The sequence below is a fragment of the Ambystoma mexicanum genome, chromosome 2p, assembly GCF_040938575.1.
Source record: "Ambystoma mexicanum isolate Mex_15411 chromosome 2p, UKY_AmexF1_1, whole genome shotgun sequence".
NCBI lineage: Eukaryota > Metazoa > Chordata > Amphibia > Caudata > Ambystomatidae > Ambystoma > Ambystoma mexicanum.
This window is the reverse complement of record NC_090923.1, coordinates 1,047,101,782-1,047,122,037: the sequence shown is the minus strand read 5'-3', so window position 1 is coordinate 1,047,122,037 and position 20,256 is coordinate 1,047,101,782. Positions and strand designations below refer to the sequence as shown.

Below are 20,256 nucleotides of genomic sequence, written 5' to 3'. Positions count from 1 at the left end.
AGTGTAATGGCCTCACCTATAAGAAGAACCGATGATTTCATGACCTACGTCAGAATGTTTGTACTTTTTTAATTTCAGTTGGACATCAGTACACCTGCTTCTTGGACATTTCAAATATGTGTTGCTATAGCCGTGGGGCGCGTTTCCTGTGCTGTGCCCTGGCCTGGTGTAACCTGGCTCTCCAGATCACCAACCACAACAATGCCAGCAGGCTGCGCCTCTAAGCTGTACCAGTTCCTGCCTGCGTGCACTGCTGCCATCTGCTAAAACTGCTCTGTCTTTCCATGCAAGACCTTTCATTCTTGAATTAGGATCGTGCCTGATTCCAGTCTGATCCATGAAGGCTGCCTGCCCGGGAATTGGGACTCCTTACAGGGTGCGTAGACTATGCAAAATGGAGGTGGGATCGTTAACACACGTGTGCAAGATGTAAGGAATTAATAGATCCGCATCGACCGATAGGAATTATGTTACAAAATGCCATTGGGGAGAAGACAAACGGTGATGACGAAAACATATATTTCTTGGTGAACTCGGGGTGTATTGTTTCACATAGTGATCTGGAAATTGTTGTAGTGCAATTTGTAGCATTTTTTTTTTAGCACTCGGTGATGCCAGAGGATGAACTAAAGAAGAGTGGACCATGCCCAAAAAGTTTTATTATCGAGAGCTGTAATTCATATTTTGTATGTATATATGGGTTTTATTCGTCTTATGTATAAAGATGATTGGTATTGTATGGTTTTGATAAACCTGCCATATTATGCAGAAATACATCGTTGCCACCTACTTTCTGATCACAGCTTGAGACATTTAGTGAAACCAAGAGGTGGTGGCTGGCAGGTTTAGAATGAATCTTCAACCTCTGTGCAATTGCTTTGGTCAACCCTCCAGTCCATGGTTCTTCGCCACCCTGAACTGCTAGGTCACATCCCTTCCGCACGAGACCACAAGCCATGCCAGACATGTTTCCACCTCATTTAGCGAAGCACTGTGAGCTGGGGGTACTTAGAACTGTTAGATAAATGAGACTGGGGTCATGTTGGCGGCTTGTCCTCCATTTGGGGTCATGCTGTTGTCATGAGGAGATCAATTGGCAGGAATCTGAACCCGGCCGCCGCCCTGGAATCTGTGAAGCCACCTGGATAGTGTTCATGATTTGCTGAAGGATGTTCTCTTGCGTGAATTTTTATTTCCGCTCTGAGCAAAGGGCAGCCTCGTACTCCGCCATCTGGGCAATCTGAAGCACCCACTTGCTAATGAGTAACTATGGGACATCACCTAGTTACTGATAGAGGGCAATTTAAGTGTTATTGCCATGCTTGCTCTGCATTTCTCTGATGTCTTTATAAAAGGCCCTGTACTACCCTTGCCTGAGCTCTTTCTTGCGACTGGCGGTGGTGTCAACAGGATGCGCTGGTATATCATCCTCGGGGGTGTCCTTGGCGCTGCCGGGGTCCTGACCATCGGCTTGCTGCTAGGCCACTTTGCCATACCCAAGCCCTCCGCCCCCGAGCCAAACTGGCTGCAGGACCTGTCCCAGGATATTGATGAGTCCCTGCTCCAGCAGATTGCGGCAGAAATCGATGCCCAGCAAATTGAAGATCACTTGAGGTACGCCCATGGTTTGTTGATGTTGCTCAGTGGATCTGGTTAAGTCTGGCATTGTTGGCTTGGGCAATATTGGGAAGGGGGTTCCCTTGCGGTGGGGCCACTTTGGAAGTGCTTTCCACATGCTGTACATTCAGGGTGCCTGGGTTGTGGTGGCTACAATTTCACAGAGAAGTTCTGGTGGCATCTCAATGTGTGTGCCCTATGGCTGAAAACATCCCTTCCAGAGGGTGAGAACTGCATCTCTGTGCATCACGTGCTCTTTGGGTAGATAGCTAGCAACTTGAGTGTGAGAAGGCCCATAGGGGAGACCAGCTTCCCTGTCACTAGAAGGACAGGGTTGAGATGGGAGAGACTGCATCTCAAGGTTGCCCTGGGAACGCTAAATCGCTGTAATGCTACACATATTGGTTGGCATTATGGAAGGAAGTCTGACTTGGTCTTAGTGTACAGTCCTGTAGTGTTCTGGCGCATTGAAGACACTAGAGCTCCAGGGCAAAATGGGGCTCTTCAAAGAACAGTCTGTTGGAGAGCCCTGCGGGTGAGTTGGATGTGCGGTCAACAACTGCAGGGTGCTTTGAAAACAAAAGTAAGCATACACGTGACGGCCCCGCCTTTAAAAGACAGCATTGCCCCCTCTTGCTCAATTCTGAGATATTTCCCATGTAGAGGAGCTTGAAAAGTGTCAGTTCATTGCTCAGACCAACCCCATTCCTTTCTTCATCAGGAACTATCACCCTTGTGGTTGGCAAGTAGGGGTAGGTTTCTGTGCTCATATAACCACTGTCCTCTTCTTCTGGCAAGGGTACTGGTGAAAGGCGGCGAGGGGGTTCTGGTGTGCATTCACGTATTATCCTGCCACTGCATGACTCAACCCTTGCACTTTGGAGTGACCCATGCCCCTGCAGTTCCAGGCTGCTCACTGCAGGAGCATCTCTCGAGAGGGGCTTATTTACTCTCATTGGAGAGATCAGGTCGGTAAAAAGGGAAACTCTAGCAGAAGACATCGGTGCTAAAGCAAATCCAGTGGCTATGCCAACATTGTACTCCAGAGTGAGAAAGATGACCAGCCTACATTCACATGCATGGGAGGGAGACCTTCCAGCAATAGTTGGGGAGTAAGTTTTTCTGTACCGGTTCTAGACTTCCCAATCTGACTCACCTAGACCTTCCAGCGGGATTGGCTGCGTGGATCCCCTCTACCCCTATTTAGAGCACTATGCCCGGGCTCCAAGCCCAACATTGGGGCTACCTACATTGATGCCCGGGAGATTTGAGTACCTTGCTGAATTTGTGATTCATAGACTGTCAGGTCTCACCCTGCCCCTGACTGTAGAGGCCACCCTGCTGGACTGAAGCAATTAGCTAACATTCTGCACTGATGTCAGTGTACCACAAAGACAGTGTTCCCCAGCCACACCACTATTGCACTGCTCCTACCGGAGTGTCTGAGGGCTTGAGAAGACTGGCATACAAGCCCCACACCCTACCCTTGCGGGTGAACAGAGCTGCAAACAAAACCTCCACAAAATCTTCACGACAGCCAAAGCGTTTTTGTGACTTAGAATTGAATCCATGTGGAACAAACCCAAATAATTCTGGAGTGGTCGCAAGCATCACTGATGAGGACAGGGTCCTTCACGGGGTTCACTTTGGGCATCAGAAAAGATGCAGGATAGCAGTTTCAAGTATCCGTCATTAGTCATCCCGCTCTCACGCATAGGTCTGTCCCAGCGACACCCTCTCACTCTGCAGTTGGCCGGTTGGGGCTAGGTCACACTTCATGGGGAAAAGGCTGCCAGCAGCCTTTCAGGCCGTGCTCCATCTAGGCTCACTCCCCAGGCGGGAGTGATGAGGGCAGTTGGGGGCTGTCCACACAGCAGGCTTGGCTGCGCCATGCCCGGGCTCCGCCACACAGTAGCTCCATTTGATGCGACATTGGTGGAGGTCGCTCCTTGACCTCTCTCCCACCAGGCAGGAGTAATTTAAATGAGTAAGGGGGGCACGTGCCACTTCATCTCTCCCCCAGGCGTGATGCATGAATTTAATGCGGCGGGGGCTGCGCCACTTCCTCTCCGCTGCTGGAGCAGGACATTAAGGAGCACATCGTCATGGGGCAGCCGTTTGGCCTCACGTCCCATTTTGGCGTGCCCAGTTCACCGCAGCCAGTACGGCGCGGGGCCCTCTGCTGGGCGCGGGGATGTTTTGGCACGACGACAGACATGAAACTGCACCTGTAACAGGTTACAGGTGCAGTTAATAAACACAAAATAGCCCCGTTAATTGGAAAAAAGATATCAGCCACGTATGCGACAGCGGACATGAAACTGCACCTGTAACATGTTACAGGTGCAGTTAAAACAAACATGTATTGCTCCCAACTTAGATGTGGGCAGCTTGACATACTTACCATCAGTCAAAGCACATCTCTCGCCCCCACACACAGCTGCCAACATGATCGACGCAGGAAGCTTTGCAACCACGCACCCACTCTGCAGCTTACAGCCAGGACCGGTCTTTGTGTCAGGCAGTGCAGGCGGCTGCCTGACGTGTGAACCTCTAGGTGGTCGCCGGCGCTGCACCTGAAAGTCCGAGAGACCACGTCTCATACAGAAATGATGCGCATACAACTTCAAATAGACAGTGTCTGCAGTGCATGCCATTTCGGTGCTCCTGCAAAGACAGGCCGCACCATGTTGATTTTAATGTATTGCTAGCAGTGCACTGAGCATTCTCAGCTCAGGGCAGCAATAGCAACAGTGTTTCTTTTACTTGCCCGTGCCGGTGGCGCCAGCCAGCCAGACCCCACGCCTGGCCGCACGTGTTCTCCTTCAGCATATGCGCTGACAGTCACACAGGGGTTAATTGATTGGGAGCAGCCAGCCTGCCCTGCTGCGACCCTGTGTCAGTTGGTGTGAAAATTGATGAGGAATCATCAAGGGAGTAGTCAGGTGCCCAGGCCAGCCAGGAGGAGCCTGAGCCCAGAGAAGCTATCCTTGTTGTGCCAGCTGCCGTGCCACTGCCAAGATTGAACGGTGTTGTTGGTAAGTAACTGTAACTCTATAAGAGTGTAAAACCAAATGTATATATAATCCAGCAATGCATTATCGACCATGACCTTGAAGAGGTGGTTGTCATGTTATTTTTCGAAGTATAATAATTAATGTTCGAAGGCGCAATCTGAAGATTATAGGTTACAAATAATCCCTGCAGCGGCTGCTCTTTTCAGCTTTCCGCAGTCCAAGTCAAGAGGCAAACACGCTCCCCCTAACCCTGATAATGGCGACTTGGGCATGCCACAAGCAGGTAAGGGGGCTAAGTTACTGTCATGTTTGAGCATGGGATTGGTGCACAGGTCCTGAGGGCAGCGCCGCAGGGAGCTAGGGTGGGCACTATTGTGTCGGTGGGGGTTGGTAGAAGGTTTTGTTTGGCGGGTCCCCATCTAATCGAAAGCAGCGAAAGGGCATTGTTTTGATGTAACGTGATCTCTCATCTATGTGCAAAGAGCATGGGATCAGCCAGGTGATTAACAGGAGAAGACATGCAGTCCCATAGAGGCACTGTGTGGGCCATCTTGGTCAATGTTTGGAGGGAAGCTAAGATGACAAAACCAATCAGGTAAGTGTAGGAACACTTGTATGTATTGTGATTGTATGTATATCTGCACTTGAGGGGTTGTATGCGAGGGCACCTGTGAGCGTGTGTGCATGTAAATGAGTGAGGCATGTATGTGCATGTGAGTGTTTTAGTAAGGTTTTCACTCGTGATGTGTGCATGTGGGAGGGTGGGGAAGTCTAGTAGTTCTGATGGAGAGTGGGAAGGGGAACAAGGCGCCAGCAGTTGAACTTGCATTCTAGCAAAAACAACATTAGTGAGATTGTCTTTAGGTGTGACTACTGTCATGTATTGGCACAGCCATCTTGGACATGTTTTGTTACACATGCATTACTACTTCATTATGGGCAAAGCCAATATGAGCGAGTTCTTATGTCGAGATATCAGAATATATTGGCCGGCGCAGCATGGACATGTTTTTTAACTGTTACATAAGTGCATTATGTCAGTGAATGTGCTTTTAGATGGGCCTACTGGCATGTTCTCGGTTCAGACATGCTGGACATATTTTGCAACATTGGTATAGTAACTGCATTAGGAGCGTAGTATGAGGATACTGGTGCTGCCTGCAGTCAAATGTTTTCCTACGCTGGGATTAGTGCATTATGGGCAAAGGCATTATGTGTGTGTTCTGATGTGGCAATACTGGCATCTGCTCGCACAACCAGAATTAACATGTTTTCTTACAGTGGCATTCCTAGTATCTTGGGGGGAAAACAAACATGACTTTTGTTTTTAGGTGGTATTACTGTCATATATTGCCACAGCCAGCATGAAAATATATTCTTACACTGGAATATATTGTGGGGAAATGCATGAACAAAATGTGTTGGAAAATGCTCCTGCGTTCTGCTGGCGACTTGGTATCTATTGTCTTTCATGTGTTACTCTCACGTGCATATATCAGGACCCTCCAATGAAAATATTCCCCAGCTGCCACTGGCTGCCAGACAATTGCCTTCCAGTTGGTCCTACCATTTGGTTCTACAAATCGGTCCCCCAGTGGCCACCGAAAGGGATGCAGCAGCGACCGACTTGTAAAGTGTTTTATTTGAACACATGTTACTTCTTGTGCTTTTTTGGATTGCAACGTTGCTGAAAAAAAAATCTGTGTTCCCGCATTAGCACACTTTGTCATTCTCACTTTGGTGCCAGTATGCGGTGTGGGGGTGATGCAGGGGGTGTGACAGCTTTTTGGCCAATCAAGGTTTTCCTAAACTGTCACGCCAGCGAGGGGGAATGTGGGGGTGAACTGTAGAGCAGTGGTCTTCAGACTTTTGCATGCCAAGCACCCCTGAGAAATGAAGTTATGAAATCGAGCCCCCAAATTCCCCACCCCCCGTTCATTGGGGTTGCGGGAGAGGTCCTGGGTAGAGGGGACATCATAGGGAGAGCTGGGAGCAAGGAGGTTGCCAAGAGACAAACCACTCACATTCTATTATACCTGTTCTGTCTCCCGGGAGAGTAAATGTGATATAATGTTTTTAAAAGTGGTCCCGCTGAAGCCATTATTGGTCATTTAGTTTGTTGGTAGATCAGACAGAGTCGTAGAAGAGTAGCACTTTCAAATGAGCAAGAGTGAGTGGGTTGCTTGCGTGGCAGTAGGGTTGGGTCAGAGACTGTGCGAGAAACCTCATGCCCCAGGTTGTTTCATTATGGAACTATGGAGTGGGGGTTTGCAGAGGCCAGCATCAAAAACCTGTTACTAAGCATGTGATTTACAGTGTAATGTGCACACCATTATCTTGGCAATTTACTTTTAATTAATTGCCTCGTCTGTTTCTCCCCTTTGCCTCTCCCTCGTCCTTCTGCAGTAGTTCTATCTGTTACACTGGCACCCCTTCATTCTCTTACACCTGTTCTACCTCCCTCCTTTGCTCTTTCTCTTGTTTACTCATGGTCCCTCTTACACTCTCGCCTTTCTCATCCTCTCAAATGCTGCCGTTTCATTCTCCTTGTTACACGCACACATTTGTGTCTCCTTTGTCCCTCTCGGCTTGCCTCCCTTCTTTCTCCTGTTCTTTCCTTGGCCTCCTGTTGTTTCTCCTCCCCATCCCTCTTGTTCTGTCTCGTGTCTGTCCCCATTTTTCTCCTTTTTATTTTGCCCCCTCTCTTGCATTCCATCTCTTGCCTTTCTTCAACTCTTGTTCTGTCACTTGGCTCTCTACCACTCTTCAACTTCTGTCACGTTTGTGCATCTCTCTGGCCTTTTGCAGGCACGTAAGTTTCCTCCCCGCAATGCATCAGGCAAGATGTTAAACAACACACTATGTTATTGTTCCTGCCCATCAGCCGTAGGCAACTTCGGCCTTCTAATTCATCCTGAGCTTTAGTTTACACACACCAGACACAGGGAGAAACACACATTTCACTTCAGAATCGTACGACTGCAGAGCCTGATCAATGGAGTTTACTTATGAATATTCCCTAAGAACACAGCATGCTAATACAGAAATGGCAAACGGAAATTGCAAACAGGTACGTTTAGGAAATGGATAGCATAGCAACCAGTGAAAATGAAACTCCGCCCAGAACGACCTGCAGACTGCACTTTAGTCATGGGTTAAAAGCAAGCTAGGTGGAAATAGCTGAATTGATTAAACTCATCCGACCCACAGCAACCTTCACATCAGTGGGTTCAATCAGGCTTGTACTTGTGTGCAGGGCATTGTCAGAAGTGCAGGCTCAACATGCAGCTAGAGGTTTCGACCAGTGTTATGGATCAAATATACTTTACAATACACAATGTGCAACACTACAACAGTCTCTCAAAAAAAGATCAAAATGACTTTATTGATTAGCGGAAACTTTTTCATTGTGGTCCAAACCAAGGCTCCAGTCTGATCCTGGGTTCAATCCTTCTTTTTAGGAGAGCTCAGCATTTTCTCGTGTTGAGATTGGTATGCGTTCAAATCCCAGAGAAGTCAATTTGTCCTTTCATCCCTCTGACTAGGGCAACATGGAGATGGAGAAAGTAAACACACGTGGGGTCAGATTACAGAACTTTTGCCCCAGTGCATGTGCAATTGTGCATGGTGTTAGCACTAGGGCAAACATTGCTCTAGAGCAAAACAAGTATTCATTCAATGAATCTTTGATCCAGGGCAAAGTTTGTACACGTTCTAATAAGCAATGTTATTATCTTAATGAAAAAATGTATTCTTTCAGTGCCTTTTTGCACCAGGACAAAGCTTGCCATAGTATTAGCACTAGGGCAAACTTTGCCCTGGTGCAAAAATGCTTTGAAAGAATACTTTTTTTGCAGATGGCCAATTTTTGACTGAGTGCTAATATTGTGGAAAATTGCACTTGCATCGGTGCACCATTTTTGTAATGTGGGCCTGGGATTTACACCAAAACGAGGCTGTAATCAATCGTGTGATAGAATGTAAATAGTATATGCTCACAGTTGTGCCATTTTGTTTCAGAAGCTCTTTACAGGCATTGCCTTGGGACTAATGGAGGAACACAGGCACATCTGGTGCCCTTTTACTGAAATTGGAAATGTCATTAACTCTTTAGTTTTTGAGCCCAAGCAGTCTATAAACTCTTTAACAACATTGGTTTAGAACAGAACATTGTAGCATTCACTTACTGAACAATGCAAAACGGAACAATGCAAAACGTGTGAGTGCAAACACTGCTGACTGCTGTGGTCCGAAGAGCAGGTGTGCACTGAGCTCAGGTCTGGCCATTTGTTAGTTTTGTTAATATGGTGTGCCAAAGGTAAGCTCCTTCAGCATGCTGTGCAGTTCTTTATCTCACTTATGAGAAAATGTGATAATTGATATGACTTTTGATAACTTCATGAAGACCTCTTTGTCATATGCTAACTGCGCACGCATTGCAGTGCGTCACCACATAGCGCTCAAGGAATGCTTTTAAAGTTCAGAATGGGTGTTAACGCCTGCCCTCATTTCCGAAGAGTAACAATGAGGAGACGAGTCCAGAGCGGGGGTCGATCACACTCGCAGGAGACATGTCCCAGGCCAGGCTAGGACAACTCGAACAAGGATTGGCAATGCCAACAGTTTGGGTTTTTGTGTGGTCATGGGAAAGGCACTTACCATTCACAGCCATAGTGGTATTAACTACCCATTGTTGGTAGCAGGTGCAAAATGGTGTGAGTACCTGGGCTTCTAATAGCAGTGCCTGGCAAATGTTTAAAACATATGCACAAGCCATAAATGTTGTCTTTTGCCAATGCTACTTTTTACCAGGATCTCAGTGAAGGACACGCAGAGTGCTTATAAATTGAGTGGCTTTATTTCCATCTCATTCTTTATTTAGTGCCCCTATTTACAACATTTGTAATATCAAATGTGTGTTGTCATTTTTGGGGGAGGGGGGCACCAATGATGCTTCCAGCCTGGGGTTCACTCTGGACTAAGACCGGCCCTGTCTACAGCGCCATGAGGCCACAGCATTGATGGCTGTGGGCTACATCAATGACTGTACTTTCATCTGTGACAGAGGATTTAGAAATGTTGGTAGAGAGAGACATTTTTTAAAAAAGATTTGCATTACAGGCAAGTTTGATGATGGTCTACTGCCTAAACACATATTAACAGCACCATCCACTTCCCAGAGGCCTAACCGCATCACCATTCTTTTAGCGACCAAATGGAAGCCATTTTTAAATATACTTTCTGCACCTTGAATAAAGTATGGGCAGAATCTAAAAAGCAACATTCCACAAACCTTCTTTCCCTTTCAAACATACGCCTGCAGGCCACCCACATGCACAGAAAAAAACACCTTGAAGAAAGGACTCGGCTGCTATTATCCAATAAAGTAAATGCAATCACATGACACATCGCCAGCGTACCCAGGTGACATTTTTAGCTCTGGGAGTGCAAATGCATAAATGTTTTAGGTGCAACCCGAGTTTACTGCATTTGAAATATTTTATAATTCAAACAACGGAGGAAAGGGGGGCGAAAAAAATATCAAACCTGATCTCCCAAAGGCAGATGGTGAAGCCGGAAGAGGAAAGGGGACGCCAAGGCTCTAGGCTTCTCATGCAATTATTTACCCCTTCTATAAAAACATAGTCGTAAAACATGGCCTACCTTTGTATTGGGGGACGTGAAGGGAACCTCTGCATGATTTGCAGGGCGGCTGCAGTCTTGCCCGTTTCTTTGGAAGAGAAACAGCCAGGACGTTCGCCCTAAGGGGTTACGTCCGAGTTTACCACTGATATGGACTCATGCCATGCCAGAGGCGCTCCCAGCTGCATGCTTTATTTACAATCCCTCAGACTTACAACTGCCCCGGGCTGTAACACAGTGTACCTACCGAATGTTCAAACTGGATTACTTCTCGCAAATGAAACACATTAACAGGCACATTACCTGTCAACTTGCACATGAAATGAGGGTGTTTAGGCGTGGCTGCAATGTCCGCCATGTCCAAACGTCCCTCGCACCAAATCAGCGGCGCCAGAAAAGCTTCTGCGCTGAAATGGGCGTGCTGAAATGGTGCTCGGCGAAGTGGTTGTGCCGAAACGGCGGCATCGAATAGGGGTGTATTGCCACGCTGCACCTGCTCTCTCTCCAAAGGCTGGAGCCAAAGCAGGCTGCATGGCGATACCGCCACGCTGCGTCCTCTCTCCCAGGCGTGAGTTTAATGTACACATGGCGATCGATTTTGTGGCAGCATGGTACAAGGGGGGTTGTCCTGACGACTGTATTTCTAAGGTCTACTTTCTAATTGCTGTAAACCTAAAGTTATTCTGTCATGTAACATACATTCAAATACCTTTTGTATGTAGTAGTACTCAAGCAAGCAATTGAGAGTGCAGACAAAAATAGAAAAAATGAATAGATACAGCTTTTATTTAATTAGCTGTTCATGCATTTCATAGTAATGCATTTGAACTTATTTTTAAGAAAAAAAGAAAGAATTTTTTGAAATCTAGGTCACAAAATGTCATTTGTTTCTAACATTCAATAAACCTTTATAGTTACTGAGTTGGTAACACAATTTAATTGTACAAAAACTAAAACAAATGTGTGCTTAGAAATTTGTGTATAACCACCACCTATAGTGACAAGTGATAGTTCATATACAGGATACAACTAAACAGAAGACAGTTAATAGTGTCACAATTGGTTGTTTTTAGCCAGGCGAGAGGGTGACCTAACAGCCCGTGCCACCCTTCCTCTCCCCCATTCGGGAGGTATTCAAGTGAATGTGGTGGCGGAGACCGGCCGCTACATCTTACATCTCCCCCAAGCAGGGGGTCATGACAGCAGTATGTCAGGGCTGCACCACATGCTCTCTATCCCCATGTGGAGTTATTTATACGCTCACCGCAGCAGTGATCCTTGCTGCACTGCTTCATCTCCCCCAGGCAGAAGGTTTATACAGCGTGTGAGTGCAGACAAAGCATCGGTCTTGGCTGCGTCCCGTCAGGGATCCTCCCAGTCGGAGGCTGCTTAGGCAGCGGTCCAGGCCGCGCCACCTGCAGATTCCCCCAGGCAGGAGTGTGTCCTGGCTGCAGGGAGGCCGCGCCACCCGTCCTGGCCACCATGTTGGCCTTCAATGGCTACGCCTTGCCAAATCAGATCACATGTGGGTGCGGGGAAGGCCGGCATCCGGGAGGGTTCCTTGGCCCGGGTGTTGCTCCAGCAGGCGCAAGCTTCACCAGGGGCTGCGGAGACCGGCATTGTGGCAGGGGACAAGGCTGCATCCCCTTGGCCGTGTGCAAACTCCCATGTGGAGCGAGCTGCGCCATTCTGGCAGTATGCCGGGGCAGGCCAAACCCCTTTGTGTTTGGAGATTGGCATGGCGCTGCATCCCATCCTCGTTGCCAGATGTTATGGGGCTGGCATGTCCCGCCCCCATGGTGTGAGATGAGGACGAGAGGCCTGTCAGGGCCATCCTGTGTGCTGACAGCCCAGGGCCGCAGTGATGCTCCTGAAATAGGCAGTCGGGAGGAAAATGGTGAGCGGGAATCTGCTCACCGTTCTTATTGGCAGCATTCACATGACTGCAGCACGCACCCTAGTGGTGACATGCAGTAGTCACAACACGCTACAAAGAGGAGATAGAATCAGACTTCACCGAGCCATGGGTACTTTGAAATCCAAGTTTTAAAAAAAATCTCATTAAGTTGAACACATCTCTCTGAGTGGACTTTCAAGGGTAGTCCCGCCCACCCACTTGAGATCTGTACCCATCTGAGGAGGTACAGAAAGCAGTGCACTCACTGCTAATGTCAATTGATCGTGGCTCAATGGTCCTGTGTTGAGGGCCTGTGGGAAGGGATTTTCAACTAGAGTGCATGGAACATGAAGGAATCCCACTCGAATTTGGTGTTGCTAAATAACAAAGTTAACTTTAAACCTTATTGAGCTTGGCAGGCAATAGAAGCAGACATTATGGGGTTTTCACGGTGGCAGACCCTGAGCAAATTGACTTTATGTGGAGTGCATGCTAAATATCTTCAAATTAAGCTTGTTCGGTATGCAGTGGCCCGACAGAGCGCCCCCATTCTTGGTGCTTATTAACACTGATCTTATTGCTTGTCTATCTCAGGAAGTTGACCCTAGTACCACACATGGCGACAACGAAAGGAGATGAAGACCTCGTGAAGCTGATCATGAACCGCTGGCAAGACAAAGACACTGGTCTAGATGAAGCCAAGGATGAGTGGTACCATGCCTTCCTCTCCTTCCCCAACGCTTCTCAACCAAACAGCGTTGCCGTGGGTGAGTTTCAAATGATCACGTTCTCCGATGCTTTGTGCTCTCTGGTCTGCCATAGATCTTGCCATCCCAATCAGACCCGTATAGCCTTTACAGTCAGAACCGTCCAAGTATCAATGCAAAATCTCCAAATTAAGCCAACATTTGACCTGATAATGTATTCAACACAGTAGTTCAGGGGTCTGCAACCTCTGACTCGCCAGATGTTTTGGACTGCAACTCCCATCATCCCTAGCTAGCATAGTCAATGAGAAAAACTCATGGTAGTCGTAGTCCAAAGCATCTGGAGAGCTGCAGGTTCCAGACCCCTGCAGGTTAAGAGGGCAGAGTCACAGTTTTGCTGGGGAAATTGGAAAGCGTTATTTCATCGCTAGAGCACAGAGTATGCCATTAAGTGGCTCATGATGGTAAACATGGCATCCTTTGGAATTACCACAAATGCACTAGTTTCAAACCTGCAGGCGGTAAGTCCTGGATCCAACACCCATTACAAGATCACTACGGTAAGGCCAGAAACAACACTAACATATTTATATATTTGTTTGGTGTTTTGTAAATTGCTGCCTGGATTTAAAAAAAATCTGAGATATTGCTGGGAGAGCACAGGAGCAGGGAGCAACGGGGCAAAAGGAACAAAATAGAACCGGAAACAAATTCCAAGATATTTACAAAGGCTAAAGAAGAAAGGATCTAAAACATATGCTTTATACTGGATTAGGTGCAATACATCAGAAGTGCCTTGCTATGAGTGCTGGACTTTGGCACGAGTGTTGTGGCTTCCCTCAGATGGGAAACACTTTTTTGGAACAGGGTGGTCTTGAGTGCCCTTCTGAATTTCAGATGATCAGGCTCAAGCCTGGGTTTTTGGGTATAGCATTGTGCAGGTTCGGTCCTAATACTGAGACGCTTCGCTCTCCATATCTCATCTCCTTGAAGAGTCTGGGGGCCACATTACTAGATGAGCTGGATTTGGTTACCCTTCTGGGGATGTGATTTGTTGGGTGGTTCGATATGCAGGCTGGGGGTTCTATTCCAAACCTCTTTTCATGTGATGAATTGATCTTTGAACTCGATCTGGTGTTAAATTGGCACACAGTGTTAAATTGTTTAGGGCACCGGCCACATGGTCGTATTTTTTCAGACTCAAGATCAATTGTCCCGGGAGGATAGCTCAGCGGCAACGTGTTCGCCTTGGAAGCAAGTCGACACAAAGCAACACAGGTACGATCCCTGGGTCCGTGGTTAGAAACCTCTGCGTATTTAAGCGCGTTATAAATACGCAACTAAGACCTGTAACAGCGCCTCGATGCTTGCGGGCTGTGTGGGCGCTTTAAATATGCAAATAAATAAATAAATTGAGCCACCCTGTTCTGGACGGCTTGAACACGGGCACTGCCTTCCCAGGGAAGAGCCATCAGGGACTGTTGCAGTAATCCAGTTTAGCGCCAAGACGGGTGGCTGAACCAACTGGATATTGCACAGATGTGGCGACCTTTCGTAGAACGCTGGTGATATAATGGCTGCTGCACTCTATGGCAGAGATATGATATGATAGGCTATTTATAACGCGCTTAATACCCAGAGGTATTGATCAAAGGAAAAGGATTAATCAAAGGAGACCTCCAGATTTCTTTTTTTTGAGGCTCACAGTCAAAAAAGTGTTCTGAATACATGCAAAGGTCGGCTTCTGCTCCGCAAGAGACAACAGTGGGCAGAAGTGCCGCTGAGAATCCTTTTGTGTATTGCACCTTCCCTTATGCCTGCTCCAAACACGTGCAGGGCAATCGTTTGCCCTCCCAAGCTTTTTAATGCACATCCCGATCCTAAATATGGATTTGGGTTTGGAATGCCCTGAAACACCCCTCTCTCACTCGTAGGTTTGCACTATAGGATGGAGGAGTGAGACAAATGGCGCTAGAATGGGCGCACACGTGACTATGTATAGGACGCATCCTTCGTTAAAGAGATGCCCTACTCTGAAAACATGTTTTGTGATTTTGGCACCAGATATTTTGCACCAAAATCCAAATGTACCGGAAAATAATCATTTTACATCCACTTTTGCAGTAGAGGCAACATTGTAATGAATTCCTTTGGATTTCCAGGTGGTATTCCATGCTATAATCATGGGGTATTGACTCTATGCTATATTTTCTCCAATACATGCTGTCTCAACTTATAATAAGGGTGGACCATAAAAAAAATCTGTGTGTTGAATACGTTTTTTGTCATTATTGATTGAAGACACTGAATTTAAATTAAAGCCAGTAGTACCACATCTTCAGCAGTAGAAGCCCAACCAACAGTCGATGAATTCCAACGTAAGGACAAGGCTTTCGAAACCCGGGCAACATTGGCTCAACCCATGCATCACATTTACAGCATGAGGAGCAAGCTGGTCCTTTATCCGTCTTCACTGACTTTTGGGAATCGCTCCCTAATGTAATCAGATTTTTAAAACGCTCTTCTGATTTTGGTTAGCACAGCTTGACTTAAATCCACTGCTCCGACTTGTAACTCAACTTCGACCTATGCCAAAACACCCAACTAACACATTTTAAGGGCAAACCAGTCTCCAGACTACTCTCTCATATGTGCCTGGTAAACTCGCTGAAAAGAGCGTAACGCGTCTGCACGGTTGTGCTCCTCCATCCAGCAATTTTGATCCTTCACCTCAAAGCATGGAGGCAGATCAGGGAGTCACCGAGGCATGAGAACAAGGGACACACCTGGGTGGGTTCTGTGATAAAGTTAGTCATCCTACTCTGTCAGAAGGCCTGCGTGGTCTATAAAGACCAGGAAAGCTGGCCTACCAGGGCGATAAATCCAGCTCTGCGATCCACCTGGAGGCTGAAGAGGGTAGGAGCTGCAGAGACGCCTTCAGTATCTAGGTGCATGTCCTGACTTAAGTGACACAATCGTAGACTCTGAAGAGAGCGTTAGACCTGTACTGCAGGGCCGAACTCTCTCTAGTGATTTCATGCAGGGGCAAGGAACTGTAGACTCCTGTCATTGTTCTGCTGGCTTTAGACAGTGGTTTGGGGAGTCGATGATGAGTCTTTCTACACAAGGAACCTGTGACAGCTGAAGATACTAGCACTATTGGGCCCTTGAAGATGCTACCCTCAAGGGAACCAATACCCCATCAGTAAAGGACCCACATGAGAGAATCTGTATTTGGTATAAAAGCTGTAGTGAACCCAACGGAGGGAAGAGTGGGATCCAGGGGTGAAAAGCCATCACCCAATGATACATGAAATCTCTTTGAATACAAGTCATAGTGAACCCGACGGAGGGAGGCTGACATTCGAGGGGGGTCTGAGCCCGGAAGAGTGGGACCCAGGGATGAAGAATCATCACCCTCAGTGCAATTAGAAAGGATCTTTTGTTTGTCATTCTGAATATATCAGGCCGTTGGAAGCAAGACACTTAACCAACAAAGGTCCTGAAATAGCAAGGACCTTTAGTGGATCTGAGCCCGGAAGAAGGGGATCCAGAGGTAAAAAGTCATCACCTAGCGTACATACGGAAAGGAACCTTTTTATTTTTTAACACGTCAAGTCCTTGGAGGCCAGAGACTTTTTGTAGAAAAGACACTTAACCACCAAAGGTCCTGATACCTGAAAACAAAACTGTAGTCTTCTGCTAGGAAAGCTCGAGAGAGAGCTGTGCTCAGGAGTCCCGCCTTGTCCTATGCTCAAAACATGGGGAAGGAGACCCCTGGCTGACACATCCTGACTTATCATTTGTGAACACTTCTTTCTTTCTTGTGAATCCTATCCCACATTCTTTTTGTATTTAGTTGTAAGGATTGGCAAGTGTTTTTTTAGTATAGGCCCTTCAATTTGTCAAGATGCCACTAGGACTGCCTTATTATTATTTGATGCTCCCATCTTAGATTTAGGTTTAGATTACGCGTTTTTGCAACCTACCTACACAGTTTAATAAACACCCTTGAACTGTGATCACTTAAGTCTGCCTTTACTGTTTCCACCATGAGTTCCTTTCACCACCCAATAAGTACTTGGGATCTGGATCCTCTAATAATGTTCATGTGCTCTTAAATAAAGTCTCTAAAGAGTAATACATCATTAAAGGTTCCTAATGGAAGAGCATTGGACAGATAGGGCAGACTACAAGGCAGACTACAGTATGGAAATGACTTGTGAAAAACTCAACTTGGCCTCTACCCCAGCCGCTTTAAGAGGGCAGAAGTAACCAGCTTCAATACTTCAACAGCAAAACATGCAAGGTTTCTTTTCTGTAGATGATTTTCCAAAAGAATTCAATTTATTATGTTAAACTGTTTTAGTGAGTGCCTGGCAACATACTTCAGGGCACAAGGTATTGGGCACCAACCTGTTCTGCAGGCACAGGCACATAGATGATAATTAACCTTGCATGTGTGCCCTCGCTCAGTGTCTGTTTCTTGGGCGGCGATGTTCTCACTGGGATCAAATGTTTGTTGCGTTTGTGGGTTCTGCAGAATGTTGGTGTATGCCGCGTTACAGAATATCTTTTAAAGGCTTCTCCTTACATGTGTGGAGCATATGAAAACTCGGCGGGATATCAGTCGCAAGACACTATGTTGTCATAATGTTGACTATTTGAAGTATATATTGACACAAACATGAAGTTCCAAGTTCATGTATGCCCCCTAACTTGGGGTTTGTAAAAATGACGGTGGATCTGTTCCCCGAAATCTGCCATCACCAGTAGATCTCTTAACATCCCTGCCCTATTTTAACAAAGAACTGTTAGTTCCTTGTAATGTTCTTGTTCTATTAATTTCCTGTATGTCATGGGACCATTGTTAAATTAACTCTTTCTTCCTAAATACATAATAAAGAGGAAGTAAAACGGTTCATGGTTTCAAACCAGTCAAAGAAAACATTTAAATACTCTAAAATAAATCTTATCTGTAAATTCTCCTTGATAACCATATTAAAGACAGCACTTTTTCATGTAGTTCGATTGCAATGTCGGAATTTATTTCCTAATAACATAAAAAGAGCAATCTTCGCTTTATTGCTAAGCGATGGAAAGAGACTGTATGTAGCAGAACACTTGTCAGTATGTTTCAGCTAATTATTGATATATGTTTACTAGTCTCCAGTGTGACATGTATCTAGAAGTTGTGTACTGCGCTCCTGAATATATAAAGTACTTTTAACAATTGCAAGGGTGCAGAAGTAAGGCTCGGACACAAAGGTGGCATAGTTTTGGCTATAAACTTTTATTAACCAAAAAAAGGTTTGGAAAAAATGGCCTCTCTGTCCCGAAAGCTAAGAGGGGTTTCCCTGCCTCAAAGAAAACTAGTGAAAGTGTTAGGATGTCAAATGAAATAAAGCTTGTCACTGTTGTGTCCCAAAGACCTACTTCTGACCCTAACACTAATAACCTAAACTAAATGTGCAACAGTGGTCTCTTTCAAAGTAAAGTGGTATTGACAGTTCTTGCCTAACAAAAGGTGTCCCAGTGTCTCGGGTGATGAAAACAACAAAACAACAAAAGAAATGTTCCACAATGTTCAACTCCAAGGATTAGGGGGTTTGTTCCTTTCCCTAGATTCCTTCTGGTCCTACTTTTCCTTTCTTTATCACTTTAGGTCCCAGACCCCGTATCTTCTTGGCTGCACTTCACTGTTCTCTTATAATTTCATTATACCAACTTGGTGTACTGTCCTGCCAAGCAAAGCCTTTTTCTGATCCGTCTCTTTTGTTGTCAGGGTCCCAGACCTCTAATTCTCAAATTCTCATGTCGGTGCGGGTTCCAGACTCGCAATGCATGGTCACAATAGATTGGTTTACTCTCCTGCCAAGTGCATCCCTTCTTGTAGGCTGCTTCTGTTTATCTCAGGGTCCCAGACCCTCTTATTCATTGGGTATTATCTGGGTGCGGGTCCCAGACTTGCACTGCTCTGTTGCAATAGCTTGGTTTACTCTCCTGCCAAGCATAAGCCCCCTTCTGTACTCTCTCTGCTTATTTTAGGGTCCCAGAACCTCTTGTTCTCTTGCCCTCATTTAGGTGTGGGTGCCAGAACCTTGTATCTTGCATTCTCAAGCCGTTCCCCGATTCCTCCCGGATTCCTTCCGGACCTCCATCACTTCTTGGTCTGCCAATGTACCTGTTGCTGTGGTTCATATCCTCCAAACAACGGTGCTTGCCTCTGAGGCTCCTACAATGTGCAGCCGTTCTCTGCAGTTGTCGGCGTTCTTGCCGGTCAACTTGCGTTCGGTTTTCTCTTCAGGTTTCTCTTCTCAGTAGCGGGAACTCCTGTGATGTGATGAATCCTATGGAGTCAGCACTAATTCTCCCTCAAGGATCACCTCCCATGTGACTAGGGGACAACAGCTGCAACCTGATCCTGACCCTGGGGGTGGTATTATGAGGGAAGATCATGTGGGAGGGGGTGATGGCCCCATCAGGAGAGACACAGTAGTCTCTTCATAATGGAGAAGACTTTATCATTCCTACATTTGTCTTGACTTGTTGTCACTATACAATTCCTTCCCATTGTAAGCCCCAAAAACCTCTCTTTGAAAATCACACTAGGCAAAACATCATTCATACCTCATACACACATGACACTCCTTTCACATCTCCTGTCTTTAATGGTTAGTTGGGAAACAGTCCTGAACAATATCAAATTGGAAGTTATAGAGATTCTTTAAGCTCCAACTCCCAGAAGGCCTCAAGTACTGAGACGAAGAAGAGGAAGAAGGAGTTAATGTGGATCAAGAGAAACACACGCATGCAGACTAGTCGTTTTGAGGAGGTACGGATGACCAGGACATTTAAAGATAGTATCCACTTTTCAAATGAGATAGCCAGAGCAGGAAGAAGCAGGCCCGGAGACGAGAGAGGCACAGCTGAAGCGGGATGCTGTGCAAAGAGGAACTGCACTGAAGGAAGCATGCCCCTCTATCCTGTTGCTCGCAGGCATTACATACTAGTGTGGCACGAGGCTGACAGGGACACTGGAGTCACCAAGAGAAAGCCATCGGAAGACCGGCAGAAATGGAGAAGCTACCAGGAACACAGTGGTGCAGAGGGACAGTGGTTGTGCTAGCGGGTGAGTGCAGAGCTGCCTGGAGAGGGGAAAAGAGGCCTGAAGTGCAGGGGAAATCATCCCAACATGGGAACTTCACGGCAACGGTGTGCCATGGACTGGGAACAGTTCAGTACACTGGTGAGTCCACCCAGAGTCATTGGGGACCCCAGGGTGTACCGACAGGCCTGGGAGCAATTAAGCAACTATTTTGAAAATGGACCAAGTGAAGTAAAAGACAGAATTTAAACAATTCCCCATACATGA

General features: G+C 46.5%; 1 protein-coding gene across 1 annotated transcript in view; it reads left to right on the top strand.

Moving 5' to 3' along the window:
- The first annotated feature begins 1,411 nt into the window (after positions 1-1,411).
- Positions 1,412-20,256, top strand: part of NAALADL1 (N-acetylated alpha-linked acidic dipeptidase like 1) — a 191,676-nt gene continuing 172,831 nt past the window's right edge. The window contains exons 1-2 of the mRNA XM_069643069.1: positions 1,412-1,614; positions 12,769-12,941. Of these exons, the coding sequence (XP_069499170.1) occupies positions 1,412-1,614; positions 12,769-12,941 (376 nt within the window). The remainder of the gene's footprint in view (positions 1,615-12,768; positions 12,942-20,256) is intronic.